Source organism: Phasianus colchicus, chromosome 11 (assembly GCF_987193195.1).
Source record: "Phasianus colchicus chromosome 11, bPhaCol1.hap1.1, whole genome shotgun sequence".
NCBI lineage: Eukaryota > Metazoa > Chordata > Aves > Galliformes > Phasianidae > Phasianus > Phasianus colchicus.
Genome location: NC_143446.1, coordinates 3,776,217 through 3,800,606, shown reverse-complemented (window position 1 = coordinate 3,800,606; position 24,390 = coordinate 3,776,217). Strand labels below are relative to the sequence as shown.

Sequence of the window (24,390 nt, the reverse complement as noted above, 5' to 3'; positions counted from 1 at the left end):
GAACAAGCCTTGGGCTGGCAGGGGCACCGGGGGCACTGGGACAGGGAAGGGGCTGTGCTCTGCTGGGGAAAGTGCTCTGGCACTGAACATTACAGGGTGAGGTGGCAGTTGGGTCAGGAGAGGCAGTGCCCCAGTCCTTTCTCCCCGCAGTGAATGCTTGGGGTGCAGCTGGCAGTGCAGCTGGGAGCAGCAGGGGACAGTCCCCACAACTGCTGTGATGGGGACTATGGGTGATGAGCAGGGCTGCTGCAGCGTAGGATAGCTAGGGGCAGCCCTCTGCCCAGCAAGGACAGCAGGTTGGCGGTCAGGAAAGGCAGCAGGCAGCATGGAGGAAAAGCATCCACTTTATTACAGACCCTGGAAGTGCCTGTGGCAGGTCCAGGACAGCTTGACACTGGATGTTTTCATTTTCAGCAAAGGGAAAGAGAAGAGGGGAACGAAACAAACCAACCCTACTCATGGCTCTTTGGTGCTAGAGAACACACGTCCGTGTTGGCAGAGAGATGCTGTGGGTGAAAGGGGCACCAGCAGAGAAGGGGAGACCCACACTTCCCCCTGGAAATGCACCCAGGGGGTGCAGGTATGTCACAGCCTGCACCCAGCAGCCCCATCTGCATCCCCTTCCTGCGAGGGCAGTGGCAGGAGGGATCAGTGCCTGGAATGTCGTGTTGCCAAAGAAGGAGACAGGAGAGGCGCACGAGGCCGGGGCCCAGGTCCAGCTCTACTCTTCTCCTCGCTCAGCAGCGATGGGCTCCTTGGTCCACTTGTCTGTGAGCTCCTGGGATTCCCCGTAGCCCGAGGTGAGCAGCAGCCCCGGGGTGCCCTCCCCATCCGCAGCAGCTTCCAGGTCCAGCTCCTCGAAGGAGGAGCCGCTGGCTCCAGACTCGCTGTAGCTGTGCTCGCTGCGGTTGTCAGCCTCCTCCCGGCCACGACTGGTGGGGAAAGGCAGCAGGACTGAGGTGGCCACCGAGGTGTCCCTGCTGTCAGTCGTGGCCTCGATGCTGATGGAGCTGGTCTCGCTCATGGTGTCAGCCCCTGGGATGGAGAGACAAGGGGAGGGTGTGAATGCTGCAGGAGGAGGCTGGGTGCCACATCAGCGTGTCTCTGAAGCCACCAAAGCCTGGAGAGTGCAGCAAAGCACCTTTTGGGACCACCTGTAATCCTTGTGACCTGACCAGGCAAGCAATGGGATGCTGGTGGCCTCGCTTATGCCATGTGCCAGGGCTGACCCCTGGCTTCCCAAAGGCTGACAGTGTTGTGCAGGGGGACAGGGCTGGGTGGAGGTGACCACATCCCTCCCTGCTTCCTGCCATGGGTACTGCAGTCTGTCTCCTTCCTTCTTGCCCCAACTCCATGTCCTCTGACTCCCTGTGGTGAGCCAAACTGCCTGTGGGGATGGAGGACTGAAGGTGTTCCCTGATTTGCCTGTGGTCATTGGCACAGGTGCTGGCATGGAGTAGCATAGGGTGTCTATGAGGAGGAGGAAGGTGTCCAGTGACTGGGAGCCCCCCCAGGCCAAGCCCACCACCCCTCCCTGTGTCACAATCTCATTAGCTCGGTCGACAACGCAATTAGGGAGTCGACAACGAGACAAGAGTGTCAAATTGAGACCGGCAGTTGAGTGCTGTTGCCAGAGCAACCAGCTGGGAGACAAAGCCCTCCTATAAAACATTAATCATTTTTAATTATGACATCACAGATTCACATTGTTAATTATGACAACAGCAGCAAACGTTGGCCAACCTTCCGTCCCCCTGCTGGCCGGTGCTGCCTTCGCCACCTCCTTCCTCCCCTCCATCCTCCCACCTCTCCACTTGGGAAGAGAGCACAGCAGGGATAGCCCCACCAAAGGTGTAGGGGATTTGGGTGCTCAGCACCTTGGCTGCTGCTCAGAGCATCAATGCAAGATACATCTCCAGCCTCCCTAAATGGCCAGGGTGCCTGGACTAGGGTGGGGAGCAGTGGGGATGGTTTGGGTGCTGCCCAACCACGCTGCAGCATCCCTGTTGTTTGTGCCCCAGCCCGGCATGGTGACACCACCTGGAAGGCAGAAGGAACACAGCCTGTGCTGACACCTCAACGTAGAAAATGCATTTCCTCTAAGTTTCAAGAGGTGTTCAGCAGGCTCCCTGGGAAGTGCTCACAGGGATGCCCCTGACCAGACAGGTCAGAGGAGAGCCTCCATGAAGGGACTGGAAGGCAGCAGGGCCCTGGAGCCAGTGGGATGAGTCCCATCTATGGCAGAGGCAGGTTCAGCAGCACTGGGTCCCACTGCTCACCAGGCAGGGCTGAGCAGCAGGGGACGTCACCACAGCTGGGGCACACTGGGGTCAGCCAAGGGGAGGGGCATACGGGGACCACTGTGGGCTTTTTGGGTTGGCGATGGGATGTGAAGGAAATGGTTAGGATGTGCAGCTCAATGCATCCTTGCTGAGCCTATGGCTGGGCACCCATCCTCCAGGACATGGCACAGCAGTGACTCCTCTCTCCCTCTGTGTGAAGCCTGAGAGCTCCTGGTCCCAGGCAAGGCTTCTCCAGGTCTCTACCTCAAAAAAAGTCAAATTTGGTCAAAGACCCAGTGTGGTGCCAGTGCTCTGAAACAGCTCAGACACTCCATGGCAAGGCACAGAGCGTGGTGTCAAGGCTGAAGCTGCATCAGTTACACCCACCACAGGTTCCTCAGAGAGCTGAGGGCACCGATCCTGCCAGGCCCTCCCCTGCCTGCACAGCATCTGTTCTGCGCCAAGGGGGCCGTTCTGGCTCCAAGCTGTCGTGTACCCACGCACTGCAACATACAAGAGAAGACAAGCACCGGCTTGGGATGCTGAAGATGGGTGAAGACAACCTATGGCTTCTGGCACTCTGCTCTGAGAAGACGGCTGTCCTCGCCCCCAGCTGCCTTGTCTCTGCCCTGCTCCGAGGGTGACAATAAATAGCCATGCATCCCTTCAGCCAGGCGCTTTTTCCCTGCTCTGTCACTTCGGATCATATTTGAGCAGCCCCAGCTGGCACATCTGCCCGATGCGGCAGCCGTGTCCTCCTCTGTGCAGGACAGGGCTGGTCTCAGCGTGCAGGGTGAGGGAAGGAGCCGTCGCTCCTGGGGAAGGGGGGCTTCCTTGGGTGGAGCCCTGGGGTAAGCACAGCCCTGGCTCTCCTCCCATGGGCACTACTGCTGCTGGCAGCCCTCACTTCCGGGAGCATCCACATCTCACAGCTGGCACTTCCCTCCTCCAGCTTCCCCTTCCACAGCTGGAGGGAGCCTCCAGAGCTGGCTCAGCCCTTTGGGAAGCAGCCCCGAGTCTCTGGGGAGGGCCATGTGCACCAAAACCATCAGTGTCCATGTCAAGAGGGCCGCTTCTGTTTGCTTTCTCCTCCATGCACTGCGGTGGGGCCGTACTGAAGAGCACAACCCTGGCACCAAACCGTTCAAAAACAATTAAGTAGAAAATAACTAATCATGCTTGACACTGGACCCTGAAGAGCCATCAGTCGTTGCAAAGACCTCAGTGATGGCCCAGGAGGGACAGAGCTGGGGCAGAGGCAGCTGCACCACCCCGCTCATTGCACACGTGCTGAGCCGTGCTCAGAGCAGCAGCCAGCATCAGCTCCGTGTGTGCAGGGGTGGAAAGCTCCAGCTCAGGCTCAGCAGCACAGCCAGCAGCTGCCTTGCTCAAAGCCAGAGGCACCCAGCACCTTGCAGGATGAACCCCAAAGCCATGGGATTTCCCCAGTGTCTCATATCAGTGAGCAGAGTTTCTCCAGGCCAACACCCTGTGCTGTGTCATCACACGTACCATCACACGTGCAGCGTGACCCCACCATGCTACCGGGCTGGCAGTGGCACAGGCAGGTGCTGGGGACACATTTGGGGCTGTGGCAGAGACACAGCGCAGACAGAGCGCCCAGAAAACGCCGTGACTGCAAGCGCTGGGAAGCCGCTCCAATTAGGCTCTTCATTCCAATGCTAAATGGACAGAGCTCTCAGAAAGCAATTCCCAGGCTTGCTTTTACGACCAACGCAATTAAGAATTAAAGTGATCCAAAACCAAAGATGTGTAAAAAGATTACCAGACCAGGGGCGAGGCGGCGAGGCGTGCTCCAGCCGCTGCACGCGCTCATGTTTCTTTCATGCCCTTTAGGCACACGTGGGTGCCTGGTGGGGCCACGGCCGGAGCCCTGCCTGCAGCCCACAGCCCACAGCTTCCATCACACTGCGTCCTACAGCCATGTGAGCACGTGGGCCAGCACGGCAGCCAGCACTTTGGGTTACTATAGCACTGCTGTTCCGCGCCTACAGCGATTGTGGTCCCTTCCTGTATAAATACACCCAGGCTCCAACAGATCTCTGCGAGCAGATGCTCTCGGGCAACTCCACCACCAGCTACAGAAACCTGGTATTTAAGTTCTTCACAATCCCAACATGTAACAGATGAAGATGAGATCAAGAAAGATGTATGTGACAAGGAGAAAAACAAGCCCAGCTGCAAGCAAACGCGTCGGCACCCAGCTCTGCTTTCACCACCACGGGCTGGCGGTGCTGTAGTTGCACCAAGAGTGGCTTTATCCCCTGCCATCAACAGGACTGTGTGCTGCCCAGGGCACGGCATGCCCCCAGGATGGGGTCAAGCTGTGCCAAATTGATCATAGCGATGTGATGAGGTGAATTGAGCCCTGGGCAGGAATCCAAACACAGTGCAGGCCCTCTCACCTCCTGCTCAGAACAGCCAGGACACCAGGACACCACCTGGGGAGGGCAGGTGATACACGGAAGAACAGAGGAGCCCAAGTGCCAGACGTGCTACCTGTGATATCAGTCTGGGTGTCTTCGGCCTCGGCTGCTGCCCTGCTCTTCCTCTCCAGCTCCTTCATCTCGGGCACATAGAAGTCCCCTTGGCGGGCGAGGGGGCACACAAAATAGATGCGGTCCTCCTTGTAGATCTCAATCCTGGGATGGGCACACAGCTTCCTCTCCTGGAAGAGAGCATCAGACCATCAGCCTCTGCGCACTCCGCCTCGTCCCAACTGGTTAGGACCCATCTGGCACCTTGGGCAGGAGCCCCAGTGCCCACTGCTCCACGGCCCCTCCCCCCCCCGAGGTGCTCCTATTGGCAGCCCCCCACCATAGTGGGGTGCAGTCCCCAGAGGGGGGTCGTTCTGGGGATTTTTGGGGCACCTGCAGCTGCCTGCCACATCCCCACACCCGCCTCTCAGCAAGGACCCACGGCAGGCGTAGTGCTTCTCTGCTAATTAATATAATCCAAACCCAACAGCTCCAGCAGCTCCTTTCAGAAGCACAAGGGCAGGGGGTTGGAGATGAAGCCGTGGCATTTCAGACAGCCTCCCCTCCGCCTCTTCCCCTATTCCTCCCCACGCCTGCCCCACTCCCCCTGGCACAGCACAGGCTGCTTCCCGCTGGGTGAGCAGAGCAAGCACCCTGCTGTGCTTGCTCTTTTTCTGTTTTTCCCCTTCTCAGGTCCCTGAGGACCTTTTCTTATTTCGAGAGCTCCAGCACCAGCAGCACGGGCCGGCATCCCAGTGCTCACAGCCCGGAGCTCCCACTTGCAGGCAGGTGAAATGCAAACACACGCAGATCAGCACCGTGTTAAATAAAAGCAAGTTGGGCTGTTTTTAGCAACGGAGCAGGGGCGGCTCATCTCACTTTTGCTTTTTAAGCAACAAGCCAGGCAAGCATCCTCCCCACCACTCTGCCCCTTGCTCCACCAACCACAAGCCCAACTTCAGCTCGTTTTGCTATTTTCGGTAACTCCAACACGTACCCGAGACGGATATTTCCAAGATTCACAGGTTTTTTGGATGCATCCAGCTGCCCCCCCACCATTTAACACAGTCGGGGACAACACAAAGGATCTCAGAGCAAAGAGAACCCCACTGAGTCCATTTTCCGAGCAGGCTAAAACCGCAGGGCTGAAGGCAGGCCTCCAGGACACCAAGGATGCTCAATACTTGATTTCTTCCCAATTCCACCCAATTCCTAAAGCAGCTGGAGGGAAATCTCTGCCCATGCTGGGTGGCAGTGAAACAGGCACTGGGGAAACTGGTGCTGTGCCTCAGAGGGATGGCAGAGCTGGCATGTGGGATGGACACTGGGATGCCCAGCCAGCTCTAAGGGCTGGATTCCAAGGATGTGGGGCAGGAGACACTGGCAGCACTCTGCCCCCACCACTATAAACGGGCAGGATGAGCTCACCCCTTTCCCAGTTGCCTAATTTATGCCTTTGCAAATCAAGTTGCAATCCAGAACAGTGGTGCCAGCCCCTGCTGCTGCAGTCCAGAACAACCAGCCAACATGTGCGACCATCCTGAAAACAAGGGTCCCAAAAAATCAAGGGGCACCCTGAGTCCAAAGGCAAAGGCACGACAACTGGGAAGTGAACTGGTGAAAACTCAACAATGTGGCAAAACAACAGAGGAGCTCAACAGGCAATAGAGGGCTTTGCGGCTGAGAAGGAAGCCCCCCGGCTGGTGTGAGGCCAACAGATGGAGCAGCAAGGTGGACACAGAGCCCTCAAGGCAGATGAAATGCAGGCTTGCATGGGTGGAGGAGCTCAGCAAGGTGCCACCAGCGGGAGGCAGCAGGCAGGCTTCTGGCAGGGCAGCAGGAGCACAGTAAGTGGGGCAGAGCGGGGACTCGCCTCTTCCCAAGGTCATGTGGCACCGACTGCAAGCTCACCCTTCCTGCATTACTCACAGCTTCTTTCTGCCTTTCTTGGGGATCTGCCATATCACCTTTGGGGAAGGAATGCATCAGATTTAGGAAGAAATTCTTTGCTCAGAGGATGGTGAGGTGCTGACATAGCTGCTCATAGATCCTCCCATCCCTGGAGATGCCCCAGGCCATGGAGGGGCTCTGGGCAGCCTGAGCTGGGGGTCAGCCAGCCCACGGCAGGGGTGGGGGCTATGAGGTCCCTTCCGACCCAAATGTGCTGTGATTCTTTGACTTACTGCATATGATCCATACAAGCCACACATACAGCAAAGACCAATGCTTCCAGAGTCCATGGGTTTGATGCTGACACATACATCCGTTCCAGATACACCGATCTTCTGCTTCACACAGAGCCAACCCACTGTCCCACCTTGGGGGTACGTACAATACAAACCCAGACACAAAGAGCCCCAATTGCATGGAAATGAAGGGCCTGAAAATCAGGCACTAAAATTAGAGCTGGAGCTCAGCAAGCTGAAAGTGAGCCACCAGCCAGCCCTGCAGGGACGGTGCTGTGTGCCACATCCTCCTCCTCTTCTTGCACGCCCCACGCTCAGTGTGTCATCCCGCCTTAGCTCACACCAGGAGCACTCTGCCACCAGGTCTGCACTGCTCCTGGCACTGCAGGGCAGCACTCCTCAGTGGGACAAGACTGGGCTCTGTCAAGTGTCCACGTAGACCTGCAAGGAGGGGCAGAGAAGACGGGATGAGGCTACACCAGGTGCCCACAGACAGGCTGAGAGATGGTGGGCATAACCTGGAGATGTGGACAGGGGGCAGGGCCAGCTGCTCTGGGTGGCCTCGTGGAGCTGAGGTGACACCAGGTGACCCCAAAGGTCCACATGGTTCTGGGACATAGCTCCTCAATGGGACACAGCCACCTGACCACAATGCTAGGACTGCTCCGCTTGCCTCTTCCCTTCAAAGCCCTTTGAGCTGCGAGGCATTGCACAAACAGAAGATGATACTGTGACCAAGAAAAACGTGGGCTGTGGGAACTGTGTGAAACGCCCGGCTCAAGCAAAGGGAGAGTTTTTCATTTTCACCTCTGCAGAGACAGCACGTCATGCAATTTACACCTCGCCCTCCTGGCGCCTTGGAGGGCTGAGGAGCTGGGAAGAGGCTGGTGTCGGTGTGGCTGAGCCGTGGGACCGATCCCAAGTGGGCTGGGGGGTTCACAGCCCTTGAGATGCAGGAAACAGCTTCCCAGAGGGGCTGGGAGCTGCTGGGAGCAGCATGGAGCCATGGATGCTCCTCTGCAGGATGGACATGGAAATTCCAACTCTGCCTTCCTCCAGCCTTGCTGCACAGACATGCTCAGGGCCTCTTCTCCCCTGCTCACACAGCATCTGCAGGAAAAACCCTGAAGCGTGGTCAGTGGTAACTCCACCCACAGAGAAGAGACCAAGAGAGAGCTGGTGTGTGCATCCCTGTGCTGTCAGGGACATATCTCATGCTCCCCACCATGGGACCTTCACCAACAGAAGGAACAGCAGACAGAGCACATAATTCACAGCAATGGGGTCCTCCCAGCATCTTGGATATTGGTAGTCCTGGAGCAGAGAATTTCAGAAACAAAGCAAGCATTGCATTTGAAATAAGTTTTCTTTCCCAGCTGCCTAAAACTCATTGCCAACCCATTCTGCCTTGTCCCAGAGATGGGAGCCATTTCTCCACTTGCTGGTGCTCTGCTTGCTGGTGCTGGTGCTCTGCTTTGTGCTTCACACTCCTCTCACTCCAGCCCAGATGTCCGAACCACAACCCTTCCTACCTGTTCTCCTCCCCATCACTTCCACATAGCAGCTTTCCGAAGGGGACTTTGAGTGTAACCACTGGAAAGCTCAAACCCTGGGTTTTCATTATATGAAAAGGAATCTGCATAAAGCCACATAACTTCTTCTCACTCGAGAAATGAGCTTTGGATTCCTGCTCCCATTCCCATTACCTTCATTGCTGCAGGAGTACCCAGCCCCAAGGTGCAGAGGAGCCCACAGGAGGCCAGGACCACAGCTGGAGGTGCTGCCTCCACTCGGCAGCATGGCTCTCCAGGGACCAGCGCTCGCCTTTCAGCCCTCAGAGGATGCTTTTTCAGCATTAATCACAAAGCTGAAGAAGAGGTCGACGCGATGATCTCTGCCATCACGGATGACTGGAGCAGTGCTAAATTGCTTTGCTCTGTTGCCTTGGCAAGGCTGCCAGGAGCAGCAGCTGTGGCAATTTCTCTGCCTCACGTCAAGGCAGAGCCTTAAAGCATCTGGCTGGGAAGGGATTCATTGCTGGAGACTCCCACCCTACATGGGGCATTACACGGTGAAAAGGAGCCACCCTGAACCATGCATTCTCCACTAGGCTGAGATAAACCTACAGCAACACATCAGCCATGGGATGCCCAGCAGATCCTAGTTTCTTGTGGGGAAAGACTTTCCATTGCTAACTCATAGCTGAGAGCCTGGAGAGCCAAGGTGGATACAGGTACCAACCCACACGGATTTCAGATTTGACATTTGAGTGTTTGCCCTTTTCCACATCAGAAATAATGCTCCAGTTCTGCCATTTTCAGTCCTCTCATGTCCCTGATGAAACTCTTTCAGTTTAAACCTAGAGCCCCAGTGATGTTTTGGGAGCCCGAGCTCCCAACTGTGCCTTGCTGCTGCCCACAGCCACAGGAGATCTCAGTCACCAGAGCTCAGATCTGGGCTGTCTTCTCTGAATCTCAAGGCTCCATAGGCTTTCTGGAGGGTGTGCATCCCCAGCTGCTCTTCCATCCCTTCGTGTCACCAGGACACACTCAGGACATGTTCCACATTCACAACTCTGGAAAGAAAATGGCACAGTGGGATAAAGACCCTCCTGTCCTTCCTCACCTCTCAGAACAACCTCATCTCTTTGCAACACTCCTGGCTCTAACAGAAGACATTTCATGATGAGCTGAAGTCAGTCAGCCTCACACCACTCCTTCACAGATGAGAAAACTGGAAAAGAGAATGTTTAAGGACTTGCTGAACTTGTGCAGACCCAGCCACTAGCACAGTGTCCAATTCCCAAACAGGTTCTTGGTGAACTGAAACAAGTCTTTCCCTTCCCACTGACAAGAAATTCACATCAGTCTAATTTAGAAGGCAAGAAATGCTACCATTTCTAGCCTGGCTTGCTGAGCAGAAAGTAAGATAATTCTGATGTCCACCAGCCTGTACCCAGCACAACATCTCTACAGACCCATCGTTGTGAGGTGCATCCCTGAGGCAGGAGGCTCTTCCTGCTGCCTGGCAGGTGCAGCCAGCAGCAGAGGAAGGCTGCCCGACCTCCTGCTCCATGCTCAAGCTGGACACAGCTGACAGGGATCACCCACAGCTCGAGATGGCAGGATGCTCGCCCCAGTGACAGATGTCTCCTGTTTTAGAACTGGTGTTTTAAAGCAAGCCAAAACTCCAAGACAAGCTCCTTTCTGGATTTTTATCAGCCTGCGTAAGCAAACAAGAGAGAAGTTTCCCTGCAGGGCTCCAGGAGCCCTGTCCAAGAGCTTATACCTCTTCTAAAAAGCTGATGATCTGGAGGCCAACAGGAGAGAGTTGGTGATCCCAGCAAGCTCCAGTGCAATGAGCAGATGAGCTCAGCTAGCAGAGCCCCAGAGTCACTGGCCACATTCACAACCTGCCCCAGGGCATCCTTGAGGCAGGCAGTGCTGCTGGCCAACAGGAAAAGGCACAGAGATGGGGCCAGGTGCTGGAAACTCAGGCAGAGGTAGGGTGGAGAGGAGCTAAGGGCAGCTAACAAGCAGGCTGGCTTTGCACAGCCCAAGGTGGGTGTGGAGTCCAGGGAGGAAAACTGAGACCTGGGCTGGGACAGTGACCCCAGCCTCTTGCCTCTTCCATGCCCAGATATAATAATGAAATAAATAACCATAGATACAGCACTATTTTGGCAGCTGGGCGTGCTGACAGCCCTCCCATCACACTGCCTGCAGCAAGGGGCTGGAGGGGAGGTCGGTGGATGCCTGCCTCCCCATCACAGCCCTGCTCTTCCTCCCCCTCCTCAGCAGCCACATCTCACTAGGGCTGTAGTATGGTCTGGGAGGGGGGAACACTGCCAAGCACTGTGGTACCAGGGCATGTGGGCAGACAGGCAGGAGGGAACAGGCTCACACACCCTGCAGCCCCAAAGCCCAGATTTCCAGCAGCCACAGGCAGCAGAAAAAGAGGGCAGCAGCTGCTTTGGTGGCCCCTGCAGTCTGGAAACTTCTCTTCTGCCAGCCCAGGATCACAGCTTTGACTGCGCAGATCAATCAGATGAAAACAGAGAGATTAGGAAACAGGACAGAGTCCAGCCAGATTTTGCCCTTCCAAGAGCCTGCTCCCCTCCTGCACTTCCCCAGCACTCCTGTGGGTATGGGGACACAGCGGGCAGGTCCTGCAGCCACATGGGTCCATCTCCTGAGCCGGTCAGCAGAGAGATACCAGAGCAAACCTGTCTCCCACACCAACCTCTTGATGAGCTTTTGCCAACTCACAGTCTGGTTATCAGATCTCACCCCAAACTGTGAGTCCACACGGCATGAACAGCAGAGCAGCTGGCCTCAGCAGATGATGGATATCCACCTTTCAGCATGTGAAGGAGCTGTCATCAGCTCCTGGCAGACATAAATCCCAGCCAAGAGTGCCTGGCCAGGGAGAAAACATCAGTGCCCACCATGGGAGTGAGCCCATAGCAGCCCCACAGCAAGCACCTGGCAGCAATCGTACAATGTACCAGAAAATGACAGTCTTCAATACCCTTCTCACTGCTGACTTTTAAGAATTGAGATATGGAGAAAGTGGCCATGGTCTTTCCCATCCCAAAAGCTGTACCTCCATGTAACTGCAGAAGCCTCCTTCTGGCTTGTCACTATTCCTAAGGTGATGGCTTGCCCACTGGGGCTAACAGGCTCCTCTGATCTCTTACCTAAGACAAATGCAGCAGAAGAGGTGATGAGAGAAGCCAGCTCAGGGCAACTGAATGTGTCTCACCTCTGAGCTGAAGCCCATGGTGCAGCCATCTCTTCAGCCCACTGTGGTATGGCAGCAGGACAGAGCATCTTGCTCCATGCAGCGGGGCAAAGAGGAGAGGTGCCAGCTGCCCATTTCTGTTGTGCACCAAGCTGCCCTGGTCCTGCTGGAGCAGAGGCTGCAATGAACTGCCATGTGCTTGGACAGCAACAGAACCAAAGGCTGCCCGGTGTGCCCCAAAACCTGCAGCAGTCGTAACAGCAGGACTGGATTTGGCCCCATGCAGACACCCCTGGCCATCCCAGCAGCCACCAGACCCGCATCTCGACCCAACAGGAAAGCACGATGTCTTCTCTCCCCCAACATTTTATATCTAACCAGAACTGAAAAATCGCAAGTTAGTCACAGCACAACTGTACCTTTTCTGGACATAAAAATGCCATTACTTTCAAGTCTATTATCTCGCTGCTCTGCGGGTTTCAAAGCAGGAACTTCACAGTGATGGAAAGTGGGGCAGCCGGCGTTGGCTGGGAAGAAGGAAGATTTCTAAGCAGCAGTTTCCCATTTGTTCGGGCTCGTTTCACTGTTTCACGAGGCCGGCACAGCTGGCAAAGGCTCAGAGGGGTATGGAGAAGAGCAGCCCAGGAGAAACTCATTAGGCCACTGCTAAAATAATTGTGGAGAGACAGACCCAAGGATTAATTGACAAGCTGGCGAGGAGGGAAGGCCCAAAGGTTTGGGACGGTGTCACTGCCCGAGAGAGCTGAAGCCACCTCAAATGCCTGATGAGGAGCTGACAGCATCCTCCGGGATGCACTATAAATACATTCGGGGGAGAGCACACGTACAGATTGAGTCCATAAAGAGATCTGACAGAAAAGCGCTGTAGTATTTTACTCTCCCTCCTTGCCCAAGGCAAGCATTTCAGTGCTCTCTCTCTTGGACAGCCACGTGAAATATCCCTGCCTTTCTCCACGATCATTAATCCTCACTGCAAAGGCGATGGAGGAACGGACCTTTGTGCCTGAGTGGATCCGTCTCTATGACAGTTTTGCATGGCTAAGTCTTCACAAGGCTGCAAAGTTGAAGTCTGCAAAGCAGCAGCTAGGAAAGCACAGCAGCTTCTGCTCTGCTCCCTTCTGGGGGTGTGACAATGCCCACCCGAGGAGCACTGTGCAACAGCAAAGGACAGAGCAGCCACAAAGCTCTGTCTTCCAGGTTGCAGTCTCTCCAGGGCTGGAGCTGGGGATGAGCTGGCTCAGATGCTCTTGGGTGCTGCCCCAACCCCACAGCTTTCACAGCCAGCCCCAGCAGACCAGTTGTGTACATCCCACATGTCCCTCACACTGCCAGGATGTCCCACAGTCCCAGCAAAGAGCAGCCAGACACCTCCCAGCCTGGGACAGGACATTTCAGACCACAAAGGCCTCATGAGAGCACCCATCCTCACCCCAGCACTGGGTCCAGCTGCCCCCAGCCCCAGGAAGAGGCGATGGCAGTGCCACAGCACAGGACAAGGGCATGGCAGCCTCGTCCACTGGCAGCCCACATCCCACACAAGCTGCTGCCCCAGCTGAGATGTGGCTGCAGCTGCATCTTGGGAGCTCCATGGCCAATGTTCACACTGAGTCAACAAGAAGTGGGGATAAAACGGTGATTTCACACATGAGACAGACAAAGCGTGGAGGCAGGGAGCCTCTGCGATTACTGGAGCGCAAAGCTGGCCAGAAAACCTCTTTCCTGCTCAAAGCAGCGATGCCTCAGAGCTGCAGTTTTACACCTGCCCCCATGCAGCAGAAGCAAAGCAGGGGAAAGGCAAGTGAGGTGGAGGTGCCTGAACAAACCTCCGATGTGAGGCGCGCTCAGCGCTCGGCCACAGGTCAGCCATCCTCCTGCCAGGACACTCAGCAAAGTGACAGCTGATGAGCAGCAGCCCGGGGCTGCCAAATTTCCCCCAGAGAAGTGGGAAAGTTGAGAAGCCCGCTGTGAATGGCAGGAGATGTGACGCAGAGCCCCAGCTCCCCATATGTTCCATTAGCCGCACAGGAGGAGCGCGCTGCTCTGCAGAATCAGGTTAGAGGCAGAACCTTGCTGCACAGTGCTGACCCCAACACGGGTTAGGAAGTGCCAGTACCACACAAGCCCTCCAAGCTCTCCACTTGCAGGAGGAGCAGGGCCCCCAGCTCCCATGGAGTGGGCAGTGTGGTGTGGGGGGCTGCTCGCATGGCAGCACAGAGCCCTTGGATGTCAGGGGAGGATATAGAGGCTTAGGAATGTGGCATGGTGAACAACCCCCCCAGAAAAAGCCCTTTTGCCCTGCCCTCACACATGCTGCAGCTTGGGCCTCCTTCGGTACTGAAGGCTTGGGGCACTTGTACTCACAGGACAATTGCTAAAAACATACAATAAATAGAAATTGCTGTGAATGCATGAAGTGATGCAATCTGACACGCAGCTATGGGGTGCCAGCTATCACCAAGCCTCGCTGCAGAATGGCCACCAACAACCAGCTATCAGCAGGGGATGAATACACCCACACAGACATCGAGACCCCCGGGCAGGACAGGGGGCACAGAAGGGTTGGGACTGTGCTGTGCCACCTGCATTCAGCTAGGATCCAGCAGTGCTGGGCACACAGCACCAGCATGCAGTCACAGTGTCAGTGCTGGAGGGGAGACGTGGAGATGGGTGGGAAAGCCTGCAGCTTGTCCTGATCCTGAAATCATCTTCCCCTAAAATAAGAGGAAACATACAATGGAAGCATATAAGCTGGTTTTCCAAAAGGGGAATATAGTCACAAAGTGTGAAAAGGGGGTCCTGGCTCTCCCTTGCCTTTGCTAGCTCTGCTGCTGGCTGCCACCAGTGGGGCAAAGCTGGGATGTGGAGACATGGCCTGGAATATAGGGATGTGGCTTTTTTCTGACTACCTGCTCTGGGCCAGATCATGGTGCTGAGGTCAAGGAAAAAAAAAAACAAAAAGAGAAAGGAAAAAACTTCCATCCTACACTATCACAGGGCCAAACACACCTCCAAAACACCTCCCCCAGAATACAGACCCCTGCCCTATGTCCCTGCCAAGCCCCACGCCACAGCCTGTCACAGTGTCAGCACTGGGCTCGTCTCTACCATCAAGATGTACTGGACATGCTGAACCCTCTGTGATTCTCCAAGACTTTCTTCCCATTTTGATTTGATGCACAGGGACCACTTTACCAGAAGCATCCAACCATCCCCTGCCACCCTGGGGCTGCCTCCCAGCATGTGTGCTGGGAAGCACTGGGAAGAAAACTGCCAAGGCTCAGGGCCAGGGTCACTTCTGCCACCCCAGGCACTGCTCATCCCTTCAGGACAAGCAGGAGGGGACAAGGGGACATGCACTGGTTCCCAGCTGCAGTATGACCAGCAGCAGCCAACCCGCACAGCCTGCAGCCCCCGGCACTTGCACAAAACAAGCTGGTATTTTACAGGGCTCCATTTGCAGAGCCTGAAATAAACAAACAAAATCAGCTGGGAGAAGGAATTTAAGCAGGAAAATGTCACAATAATTGAGCGCTCTGTGCAGCTGTCAGCCCTCTGACCCCAGCTCCTCTCGCACAGTCCTGCAGAAAGGATGCTCTGCAGTTCTGCCTTTAGAATGCAGACGGGCTGGGATGGGAACACAGCGCTGAAGACAATCATTTATAATAACAAGCAGGAGAAGTGTGACCTTGGGAAAGCTGAACAAAGCCAGAAGCTGTAGCAACAGGGGTAAGGGAAACAAAAGGAGAAGTAGGAGATGCTAAAGTGCCATGTAAGCTCCTGGCACTGAGACCCAGTTGTGGGTTCCCTGTCCTTTGTGGACAGAGCAAGTCACGCCAGGGAGGATGCGCCCTGAGAGCCATCAGCACCCCACAACAACAAGACCATGGCTGAAATCAAGTGTCCTCTCCTGCAGGTGGCACTTCAGGGAGGCTCCTGAGCTCGAAATGGGACAAAAACAGGCACCCAGAAGAGACTGGAAAATATGCCAGTGAGGCTTTACAAGCCCTGTACATTTGATGAGAAAAGAGAAGAGTAAAAGAGATGACTGCATCCTAAACTATCTCAGCCGACAAGGGGAACAGAGCTCAGCTAATAGGCGCTTTAAGCCAGTGGGTAAAGGAATAATGAGGTTCCCTGGCTAGCAGCAGAAACAAGGCATGAGTGCAGCCCTCCTAGCAGCAAGAGCAACACCTGGCACAGGGACTTGGGAGCACACTGGGGTGCGCAGCAGATGGAGAAGGAGCTTTGTAGTACTGCAGTGTTCACCAGCTTGCTGCGCACTGCTGGTACTCAGGAGCCACAGGGTTGGTGAGAGCACCTCTCCTTCCTTGTTCCACCTGCGTGCCAGCCTTGGTTAGAGCACACACCTCCACCAGCCCAAACCTCCTACCCAAAATCCCAGGGAAAGAGAGCTGCTGGCTCCAGCAGTCACCTGGGGCTGCAATTAGTGCCTCTCTGACTGCCCACGGAACCCCAGGGACAGGCAATGCCAGGCTGCCCACTGCGCAGGGCTTGCCAAAGCAGTGCATGCAGCCCTCTGCAGAGAGCTAATTAAACCCGAGCCAGAATAAACACTGCTTGAAATGGCAGGAGGTCGCTGTTTAATAACCAGCTCCCTGAGCTGCTAAGGATGGTCACTCCAGGAATGGGCTCTGTGGGAGCTCTCCATCACTGTCCCAGAGTGGCTGGGGGCACCAAGGAGCAGCTGCTGTGATGCTCAAGGCCAAGCACAGGAGTGGGCTCAGACCCCAGCAGGGCAGACCCCAGCTGTCACCTGCCCTATACACAAACCCTGGCCCTGGGACACCTTGGCCACACCGTATCCTGAGCTGTGCCAGCCCATCTGCCTTCAGTCTCTCATGAAGGCAGGTGTCTCCTTCAGATTTTACTGTTCTGTAGGCAGAAAGGTCAGGGCTGAAGCCAAGGCAGGGTGTGCACTGCAGCACAGCGTCCTGTCCCCCAGTCAGGGAAGGACTCTCCTACCTGATGCTCAAAGGCTGCTCCCACCATCCTGCTCTCAGCCAGCCCCCAGCCCCGGCACCTTCCCTTGGTGCACCTCCCCAGATCCCTTCTCTATTTCTCAACAACACTAGTGCCCTTTCCCCACCCTCCCTCCCACACCTCTTCTCTCCACTCCCCCTTCTCATGACTACAAATGAACCAGTTCCCTTGCCCACTCTGCTCTGTCACTGCCCTGCTGCACTCCCCAGAAGCTGCCAGGAGCAGAGGATCTTGCACCTCATGCCTGACCCCAGATTACATTAACAGCCATGCTGCTTAAAGCAGGTGCAGCATGAAATAAATAAATAAAGCAGAGCTGTCTCGCTGCCGTCTGGGGTTGCTCAAGGGAGCTGGGCACTGGGGGTGGGATGAAGGATGCTATTTGGAGAAGCTGTCTCCATGGCAACCCCCATTCCCACCACAAATTGGGCACAGGTCGCCTGTTTCCATTAAAGTTTCCCCCTCTCTCCTTCCCTTTCCCCTTCCCCAGCCAACAACACCTGCAGCTGGGAGCAGGACTACTTACAGGTCCTGGCCAGGCAGTACAGAATGGTGCCAGCATCTCAAGTCAGGCTTGGGGCTCCTCCCATTGCACTCTGAGACTCGCTGGGGCTGAGCGATGCTCTCTTCCCCATGAATCCAGTGCAGGGGTGGCAGTGTTTGTGTCAGAGGTGTGCCTGAGGCCAGAGCACTTGGTCTGGTCTAGATGGCAAGGATCGAGATGTGTCCCCTCCTTTCCGAACACTGCACAGCACGCTGCGTGGGATTTGAGCTGATTATTTTATTTCAGAAATGGCTGCCCTCCTTAGAAGCTGCAGGGTACTCCCAGCACAACCCATGGGTCCCTTTCCAGCCTCAATTTCAGGCGCAGATGTGTTCACCAGCACCTGTCCCCAAGCAACGGGGTGCCCTCCCCACGTCACCAGCCTGCTGCCCCCTCCCCATGTGTCTCCACCATAGCCATGCGTCCTTCACAGGGCTGGCAGCACTCTCTACGCCTCCACACTGAAGCAGCCAGCACGTCCCTGGGAGGGGACAGAGAGGACAGAGCACGAGGAGGGGGAACAGGGAAGAGTACATGCATCACAGGGCACAGCAGCAGTGGTGGCAGCCGGGGTTTGGGCATCCCTAGGCAGACACCATCCCAGGACCACAGCCAAGGGCTGGCACCCAGGCAGTGATCCCGTAGTGCAGCGCAGGCTGGAAGATTCACACGGTTCTCCCGCAGGGCTGGGAGTTTCGCCAGGAAAAGCAAGTTTATAAATAGTGAGCTTCAACACGAACAAACGAAAGCGACGGAACTCGACAGCCAGATAAGCTGCAGGCTGAGCACTGTCCCCGCCCCAGCATCCTCCCTATGGAGGAAAGATGTTCCCCTTCCTTCCTCTACCCAGCAACCAGGACCCTCTGCAAATCCCCAGTCTGCAGGTACCACATTCCATAAGCTGCTCAAAAACACGCTTGCCATGGCTGCACTGACAGCAGGAACAAGCTAGCAAATGGATCCCAAAGGACAGGGAGCACAGAGCACAGTCAGTGCTCACTGCAAGACACTGCTTGTGCCACCAGTGCTTACCTTGATGTAGGTGTCCAGGGCTGGGTGCACACGGTTGACTGCGAGATGGATGGACAGAGGTGTGGTGAACGGGAAGCTTGCCATGACCACGTGGCTGGGCGTGGGGAAGGTGAAGATTTTGAAGCCGTATTTTTGGAACCGCCTGATCTGCTCTTCTGATGGCTTTGCATCCCCCTCACTCAGAATTCGGCCGATGGCAAAGCGGCACTTCTCAGGAGACACCTGGTGGGAGGGACAGAGGGACAGCATCAGGAGAGCAGCTGAACATCATCCAAGACCCAGGAGATCAATACACATCAAGCTGGTACCTGCTCCCTACAGAGCCTGATCCAGCCTCAAACCAGCCATGCTCTCCAGGACAAGAGTGCAGTGCAGGCACATGCTGGCTGCTTGATGCTTGGCAGCCATGCAGAAAGCACATCTCATGGCCTCCACCACAGCACCCCGCTTTAGGGGTGGGGAAACTGAGACAGAGAGCTGCTGTCACCTCCATGGCAAAGCACACCCAGGTGGAGGTGTCCTTTTATGTTTCTTAAAAGTCCCAGCACTCAGGCTCACAGCTCGCTGTGTGACACACTGCAGGGACACACTGGGCACAGGGGGGCCTGCCAGCTGTCCCTGAAGCTGCTGGACAGACAGAAGACATGATGTTCAGCAACCAGGAGAGCTGCCTCCTGCTGAGCATGTCCTTCTACTGCCTCCAGAGCTGGAGGGCCACAGCCTCCAAACTCGCCCTGAGAAAGGCTGCACAACTCCCCAGGCACCGCCAGGATGTCTGATAGCAGCAGTGAAATGGACAGACGGACCCTGCAGCAACCAGCATCACAGGGCTCTCATGCCTCCCTGCCCCTCAAGCATTCTCCAGCGCTGCATGAGAGATGGGACATCCCAGAGAGGAAATGAGCACAGAGGGTAAGAGAAAAAATAAGAGCAGAGCGTCAGGAGCAGCAGCATCCATCCGCAGGCAAGATGGCTCACTCTTGCCCTCGTGTGCTGCAAGAAGGAGCTGCAGATGGGCTCTGTGCAGCACCCAGGGAAAGGCTGGAACAAGGAGATTCTCCTCCACAGAGCAACAACTCCTGGTTTGCTGCATTGGACAAGGGATGAGTAGCATCCATAATATAGTGAAGCTGCTCTTGGTCTCCAGTGCATCACAGGGTCCCTGTTGTGGGTGCAGGAAAGCTCCAGCATCCCCAAATCCTTGCACAAGAATGGATAAATGGCAAGAAGGAAGGTTCAGCAGACACCCACCTACCTCAGCTATGGGGTCAGAGCAACAAAAGATAGACCAGACAGCAGGCAGAGACCCAAGGAACCAGGAAGTTGACTGTCTCTGCTCACTGGAAGTGCTACAGCCATCCCAGTGCCACGTACAGCATCTTCAGTGCACGCAAAGTCGGGAAGTGAACCTCCTCCTGGGCCACATCCCCACCACAATGCAGAGTCAAGACAAAAGGGCACCTTGTTAGAGGCACACCCAGGAAGAAGTGGAAGGAACTCCTTTGTGCTTTATGACCATGTCCCCCAGCCTTGCAGGCACTCTCGAGTTTGGGAGTGCACTGGGGAGCATTTTGGCTTCATCCACCAATCACTGGGACAGGGCTGGGTGCAGAGCACCAGCAGGCAAGAGGCCCCAGTGCATGCCCCAGGCTGAACTTGGGCAGAAATGCTGGGCTGGAGTTGAGCAGCAGCCTGCTTGCCACATACAGCCCCTGCTGAGCAGCTATTTTTGTCCCTGCCAGAGGTGAGAGAAGCCCTTTGGGTTGCTAAATATTGAATAAAAAGGAAAAAAAAAAAAAGAAAAAGGGAGTATTAATATTAATCTTGTCCATTAAGATGCTTAAAGCACTGCTGGCAGGGGTTCTGCAGCACTCAAAGCCACCAATAGTGCTTTTCTTGCTGCTCCCCTGCTCTGGCGGCCCTGCCTTCCTTCCTCCAGGGTCACAAGCCAGCCCACAAGCAGTGTGGCCAGAGCTGCAGATACCCAGCAGGAGCCCAGCAGTCACCTTACCCTTCCTGCCACAGCACCAGGACCAGCAGACTGCCACACTGTGAGCACTGGACCCAGTTCTGGGCTCCCCAGTGCTAGGGAGACATGGAAAGAGCGGAGGAGCCCAGGGAAGGACAACCAAGGAGATGAAGGCATTGGAGCATCTCTCTTAGGAGGAGAGGCTGAGAGAGCTGGGATTGCTCAGCATGGAGAAGGGGAGGCCCAGGGGCTCTTGTCTGTGTCCAAAAGTCCTGCAAGGAAGGGGAAGAGAGCACAGTGCCAGGCTCTGTCAGTGGTGTCCAGGGGCAGGGGGAGGCAGTGGACACAGTGGAATATAGGAGGCTCTCCCTGAGCCTGCACTGCACCCCCCGAGCTGCCCTGGCATATGCATGCAGAACCATCAAAGCTCAGATCCATACAACATAGAGAGGGAATTCGTGCCACCATGCAGAGCTCTGGCACCTTATGCACCTCCTGCCATCCCTGCCTGCTTCCTTTCTGCCATCCATCCCTCTGCAGTCACTGCTGACACTTCTGATGCACAGGCAGGCACAGCCTGCAGGGTGACACCCCGCACCCTTCCAGCACAAGCCCACCCAGAGGCCCTTCATCCTTCAGCAGGTTCCAGTGTGGTTTGCTTTGCAGTTACAGCGCCGTTTCATCAGCCAAGAGATTTCAGCATGCACCTGTTGAGGGTTCAGTGAGAACACTCAGGGGATGAAACGACTATAGGGAAGCTCAGGGACAGCAGCAGAAACAAGAGGAGGAGTATGGATATGGATCCAGCAAGCCAAAGAGAACACCTGCTTTGAGATCATCAGTGGAGGTGTTCAAGAAATACAGCAATGTGTCACATGTAGGGACATGGTTTATTGGGCATGGTGGTAATGGGTTCGTGGTTGGACTTCATGATCTTTAGAGATCTTTTCCAACCATAATGACTCTATGAATCTATGATTCTATGAGGCATGGAGCTGGGGAATTCCTTGCCGTGGGATGACAGGCAATAGGTTCCGCTCTGTATCCAGAGCAGAAGTAAGGCTTGGCCAACAGAACATGTCAGTGATAGCAAGCTTTCGTCACCTGGCGAGGATTACCCAAGAAACCCTCAGCTTTCAGGTGCCTTGGCACACAGATCACCCTTCACAGATCTGGAGACCTCACGAGCCCCAATGCTCTCCAAAGCAGGACGAGCCACGGGTGCCTCTGGCACCATCAAGGGGTTGCCTTGCCCCAGCCTTACCGTGTGCGGGTTGTCGTAGTAAACACCAATGGAGCAAAGCTTCGAGGAGATGCTGCAGCCATCAGTGAAGAGCTGCCCCGACTCTCCATAGGGGCCCACCCGGAACTTGTAGGCCAGTGTGATGCTGCCGACGGGCGGCGAGCCGGCGCTCACCACCACCTCTGTGAAGAGCCCTGAGTAGACGGCGAAGGCAAAGATGGTGAGCAGCAGCAGCACCACCAGCACGGCGATCAGCCCGAGGAGCATCCAGTCGGACATGATGGATGGGTGGTGCCTCATCCGTCCTGTGCGCTGACAGCGAGAGCAGAAAGAAAAGAGAAGGGGAGTTAAGGCAGTGCTTGTACAAAGTGCTCAGTATATAAACCCTCTGCCAAGCTCCCCTGTTCCAGCTTGGTCACCAGACACCAATTATGTTGCTGTGGTGCCTCCCAGCAATTAAGTGGTTGTGGGGGTGGGGACTGAAAGACCTGTACCAGGTCCATCCCCATCACCAGGAACCATCTCCACTACCAGGAACATACAAAACAGCCTGCCTACAGCCTGTGTCTGAGGGGGATCGACATGCAGTGAGGCTTTAGACCCTTTGTCTAAAGGCCTTGAGCTGCAGCACAGGATTTGCAGAGCTGAGAAAGGATGGAGCTGGTTCAGGGCTGAGTCCCATGCATCGGGATCAGAGCAAGAGACCCAGGTGGAAGAGCATCCCCACCACACCACGCTGCAATACACTGCTGCTCTTCAATACAGGTGGCTTTTTTCCATCTCCAAGTTTCTACAGCCCAAGCCTTCCTGTTCTGCTCCACAGCCCTTCTCCCTGTGCAGCAGCTGGGCCACGGCTCACCCTCTCCCCAGCATAGCAGCCCTGGGGAGAACAGTCAAACCCAGCACAACAGAGCTGTTTGTGCCATGCCCTCCCTCAAAGCACAGCACTGATGACGAGGGTTGTTTGCCACAGCCCTTTGGGATTCCTCGCTGGAGCAATGCTTGAAACCCACACCGCAAATAAACAATCTGCCTCAAGCTTGGTGTGACAAACACACTTTGTCCAAGAGGAGCTTTTTCCCTCTGCCTCTGTTTGCTCAGCTGAGGAGGAACCACATCCTGGTAGAGGGGCTCAGCACGGGGCTCACCAGCCCCACTCACCTGCAAGCCAGCCACGTTTGGCTAGGAGCTGCACATGATCTTTCCCCCACACAGCCGCAGGCCCCACACCTCTGCAACAGGAAAAAATACATGTCACTGCTTCCTCCCCAGCGCAACGGAGCAAATGCAAAACCCATCGGGACGCAGAACCGCGTCCGACCGCGCCCGAGGCGCAGCGCTGCCCCATGTGCGAGCGGGATGAGCGCCCTCCGAGCCCCTCTTCCTGCGGCCCCGCGCGGGGATCCACGCATGACAGCGAGGCCGCGCATCAGGCACGGACGCGGAGGGGCTGTGGGTGCGGCTCCCCAGCGGCCACATCGGGGGAGCGCGGAGCGCCGGATCCACGCGTGACTTCCGCGGCCCGGGGCCGCCCTGCTCCGCGCACGCGTGGGTTTCCCCGCGTCTCCCCGGCCGTGCCCTGCCGGGCTCTGACCCCGGTGGGCTCGGAGCGGCGCCGGGCCGTAGCGGGATCCGGGCGGCGAGGCCGTCCTCCCCGCCGAGTCTCCGCCGCCCGTGGGCAGCGCCGAGCCGCCTCCCGCCGTCTCGGAGGGGCCGGTGCGGGGCCACCATCGCGCTGTCAGCTCGGCCCGGCCCGACCCAGCCGAGGCCCGGCGTCCCAGGGCCGGCCACGCCGCGCACCGGAAAACGCCGCAGCGGCAACAGACAGCAAGGAGCCCCGGTAGACCACGGACAGCCCCCGCGGGCTCTCCGGCACCCACCTGGGCCGGGCGAAGACCCCGCCGCCCCCGCTCCGCGCCCCGGCCCCGCCCCGGCCCGCCCCACGCGGCTCTGCCTCCGCCCATCTCCTGCACGGAGCGGCTCGGGAGCGCGCCACGGGGCGGAGCTTCCGGCAGGGGGCGGGGCTTCCGGCAGGGGGGCGGGGCTTCCGGCAGGGGGCGGGCGGTTCTCTCCGCCTGTTGGGGAAGCGGGAGCGCCCCGCGAGGGAGAGCGCCCCCTTGCGGGCGGGCTACAAAGCGAGTCCCATCCCGACTATCGTGACACAATGGGAAAGAAAATCCACTTAAGGGAAGAACCAGGGGAATTGTTAATTCTGTCGTTTACTTAGCCATAACGCCAACTGTGATTTGCATCTGAATTTTGAGTGCAGAGCACTAGCACCAGCACAGGGAAGGAGGCAGAGGAGAGGGTCACAATCATGTGTTGCAGTATTCTTGTCTCCTTATTACCTCTTTTATCCCGTGGAAGAGAGAAAAAACCCGTGCACTGAAACAGAACAGCAATGACAACCAGAAAGTCCTGAAGCCGCTTTAGGCAAAGCACTGTCAGCAGGATGAGCTGATCCTTCTCTCTCCAATGAAGCCACACTGGGAGCACTGGGCCCAGTTCTGGGCTCCCCAGTGCTGTAGAAACCTGGACAGACCAGTGGAGCCCAGAGAAGGGCCAACATTCTTCAGTCAAAAAGGTATCTCCAAGCAAAACACTGAATCTCTGTGCTTGGCAAAGACCTCTAAGATCACCAAGTCCCACCGTCCACCTCCCCACCTGCCCACGTCCCCCGGTGCCACATCCCCACGGTTCTGGAACACCTCCAAGGACGCTGACTCCCCCGGCTCCCCAGGCAGCTGTGCCAGTGCCCGGCCGCTCTTTCAGCAAAGATCTTCTTCCTGACATCCAATGGGGAGCTCTCCTGGTGCAACTTGAGGCCGTTCCCTCTCGTCCCATCGCTGCTACCTGGGAGAAGAGGCCGAC

At 56.4% G+C, this 24,390-nt stretch overlaps 1 protein-coding gene across 1 annotated transcript; it reads right to left on the bottom strand.

The window, feature by feature from the left end:
- Positions 1 to 326: 326 nt before the first annotated feature.
- Positions 327 to 23,530, bottom strand: TEX264 (testis expressed 264, ER-phagy receptor). Its single transcript, XM_031611663.2, has 6 exons — positions 23,400 to 23,530; positions 22,681 to 22,751; positions 21,541 to 21,831; positions 18,308 to 18,529; positions 4,803 to 4,971; positions 327 to 1,035 (listed from the first exon to the last, which is right to left on the bottom strand). The coding sequence occupies exons 3-6, from the start codon at positions 21,817 to 21,819 to the stop codon at positions 722 to 724; spliced, it is 984 nt and encodes a 327-aa protein (XP_031467523.1). The 5' UTR covers positions 21,820 to 21,831; positions 22,681 to 22,751; positions 23,400 to 23,530; the 3' UTR covers positions 327 to 721.
- Positions 23,531 to 24,390: the final 860 nt, after the last annotated feature.

Excerpts from the sequence above, each read along its gene's own strand:
- TEX264 (XM_031611663.2), bottom strand. The coding sequence starts at position 21,819 with ATGAGGCACCACCCATCCATCATGTCCGACTGGATGCTCCTCGGGCTG. Across the intron at positions 18,530-21,540 it reads ACTACGACAACCCGCACACG|GTGTCTCCTGAGAAGTGCCG; the intron begins GTAAGGCTGGGG and ends CCCTCCCACCAG. Across the intron at positions 4,972-18,307 it reads CCCTGGACACCTACATCAAG|GAGAGGAAGCTGTGTGCCCA; the intron begins GTAAGCACTGGT and ends GCTCTCTTCCAG.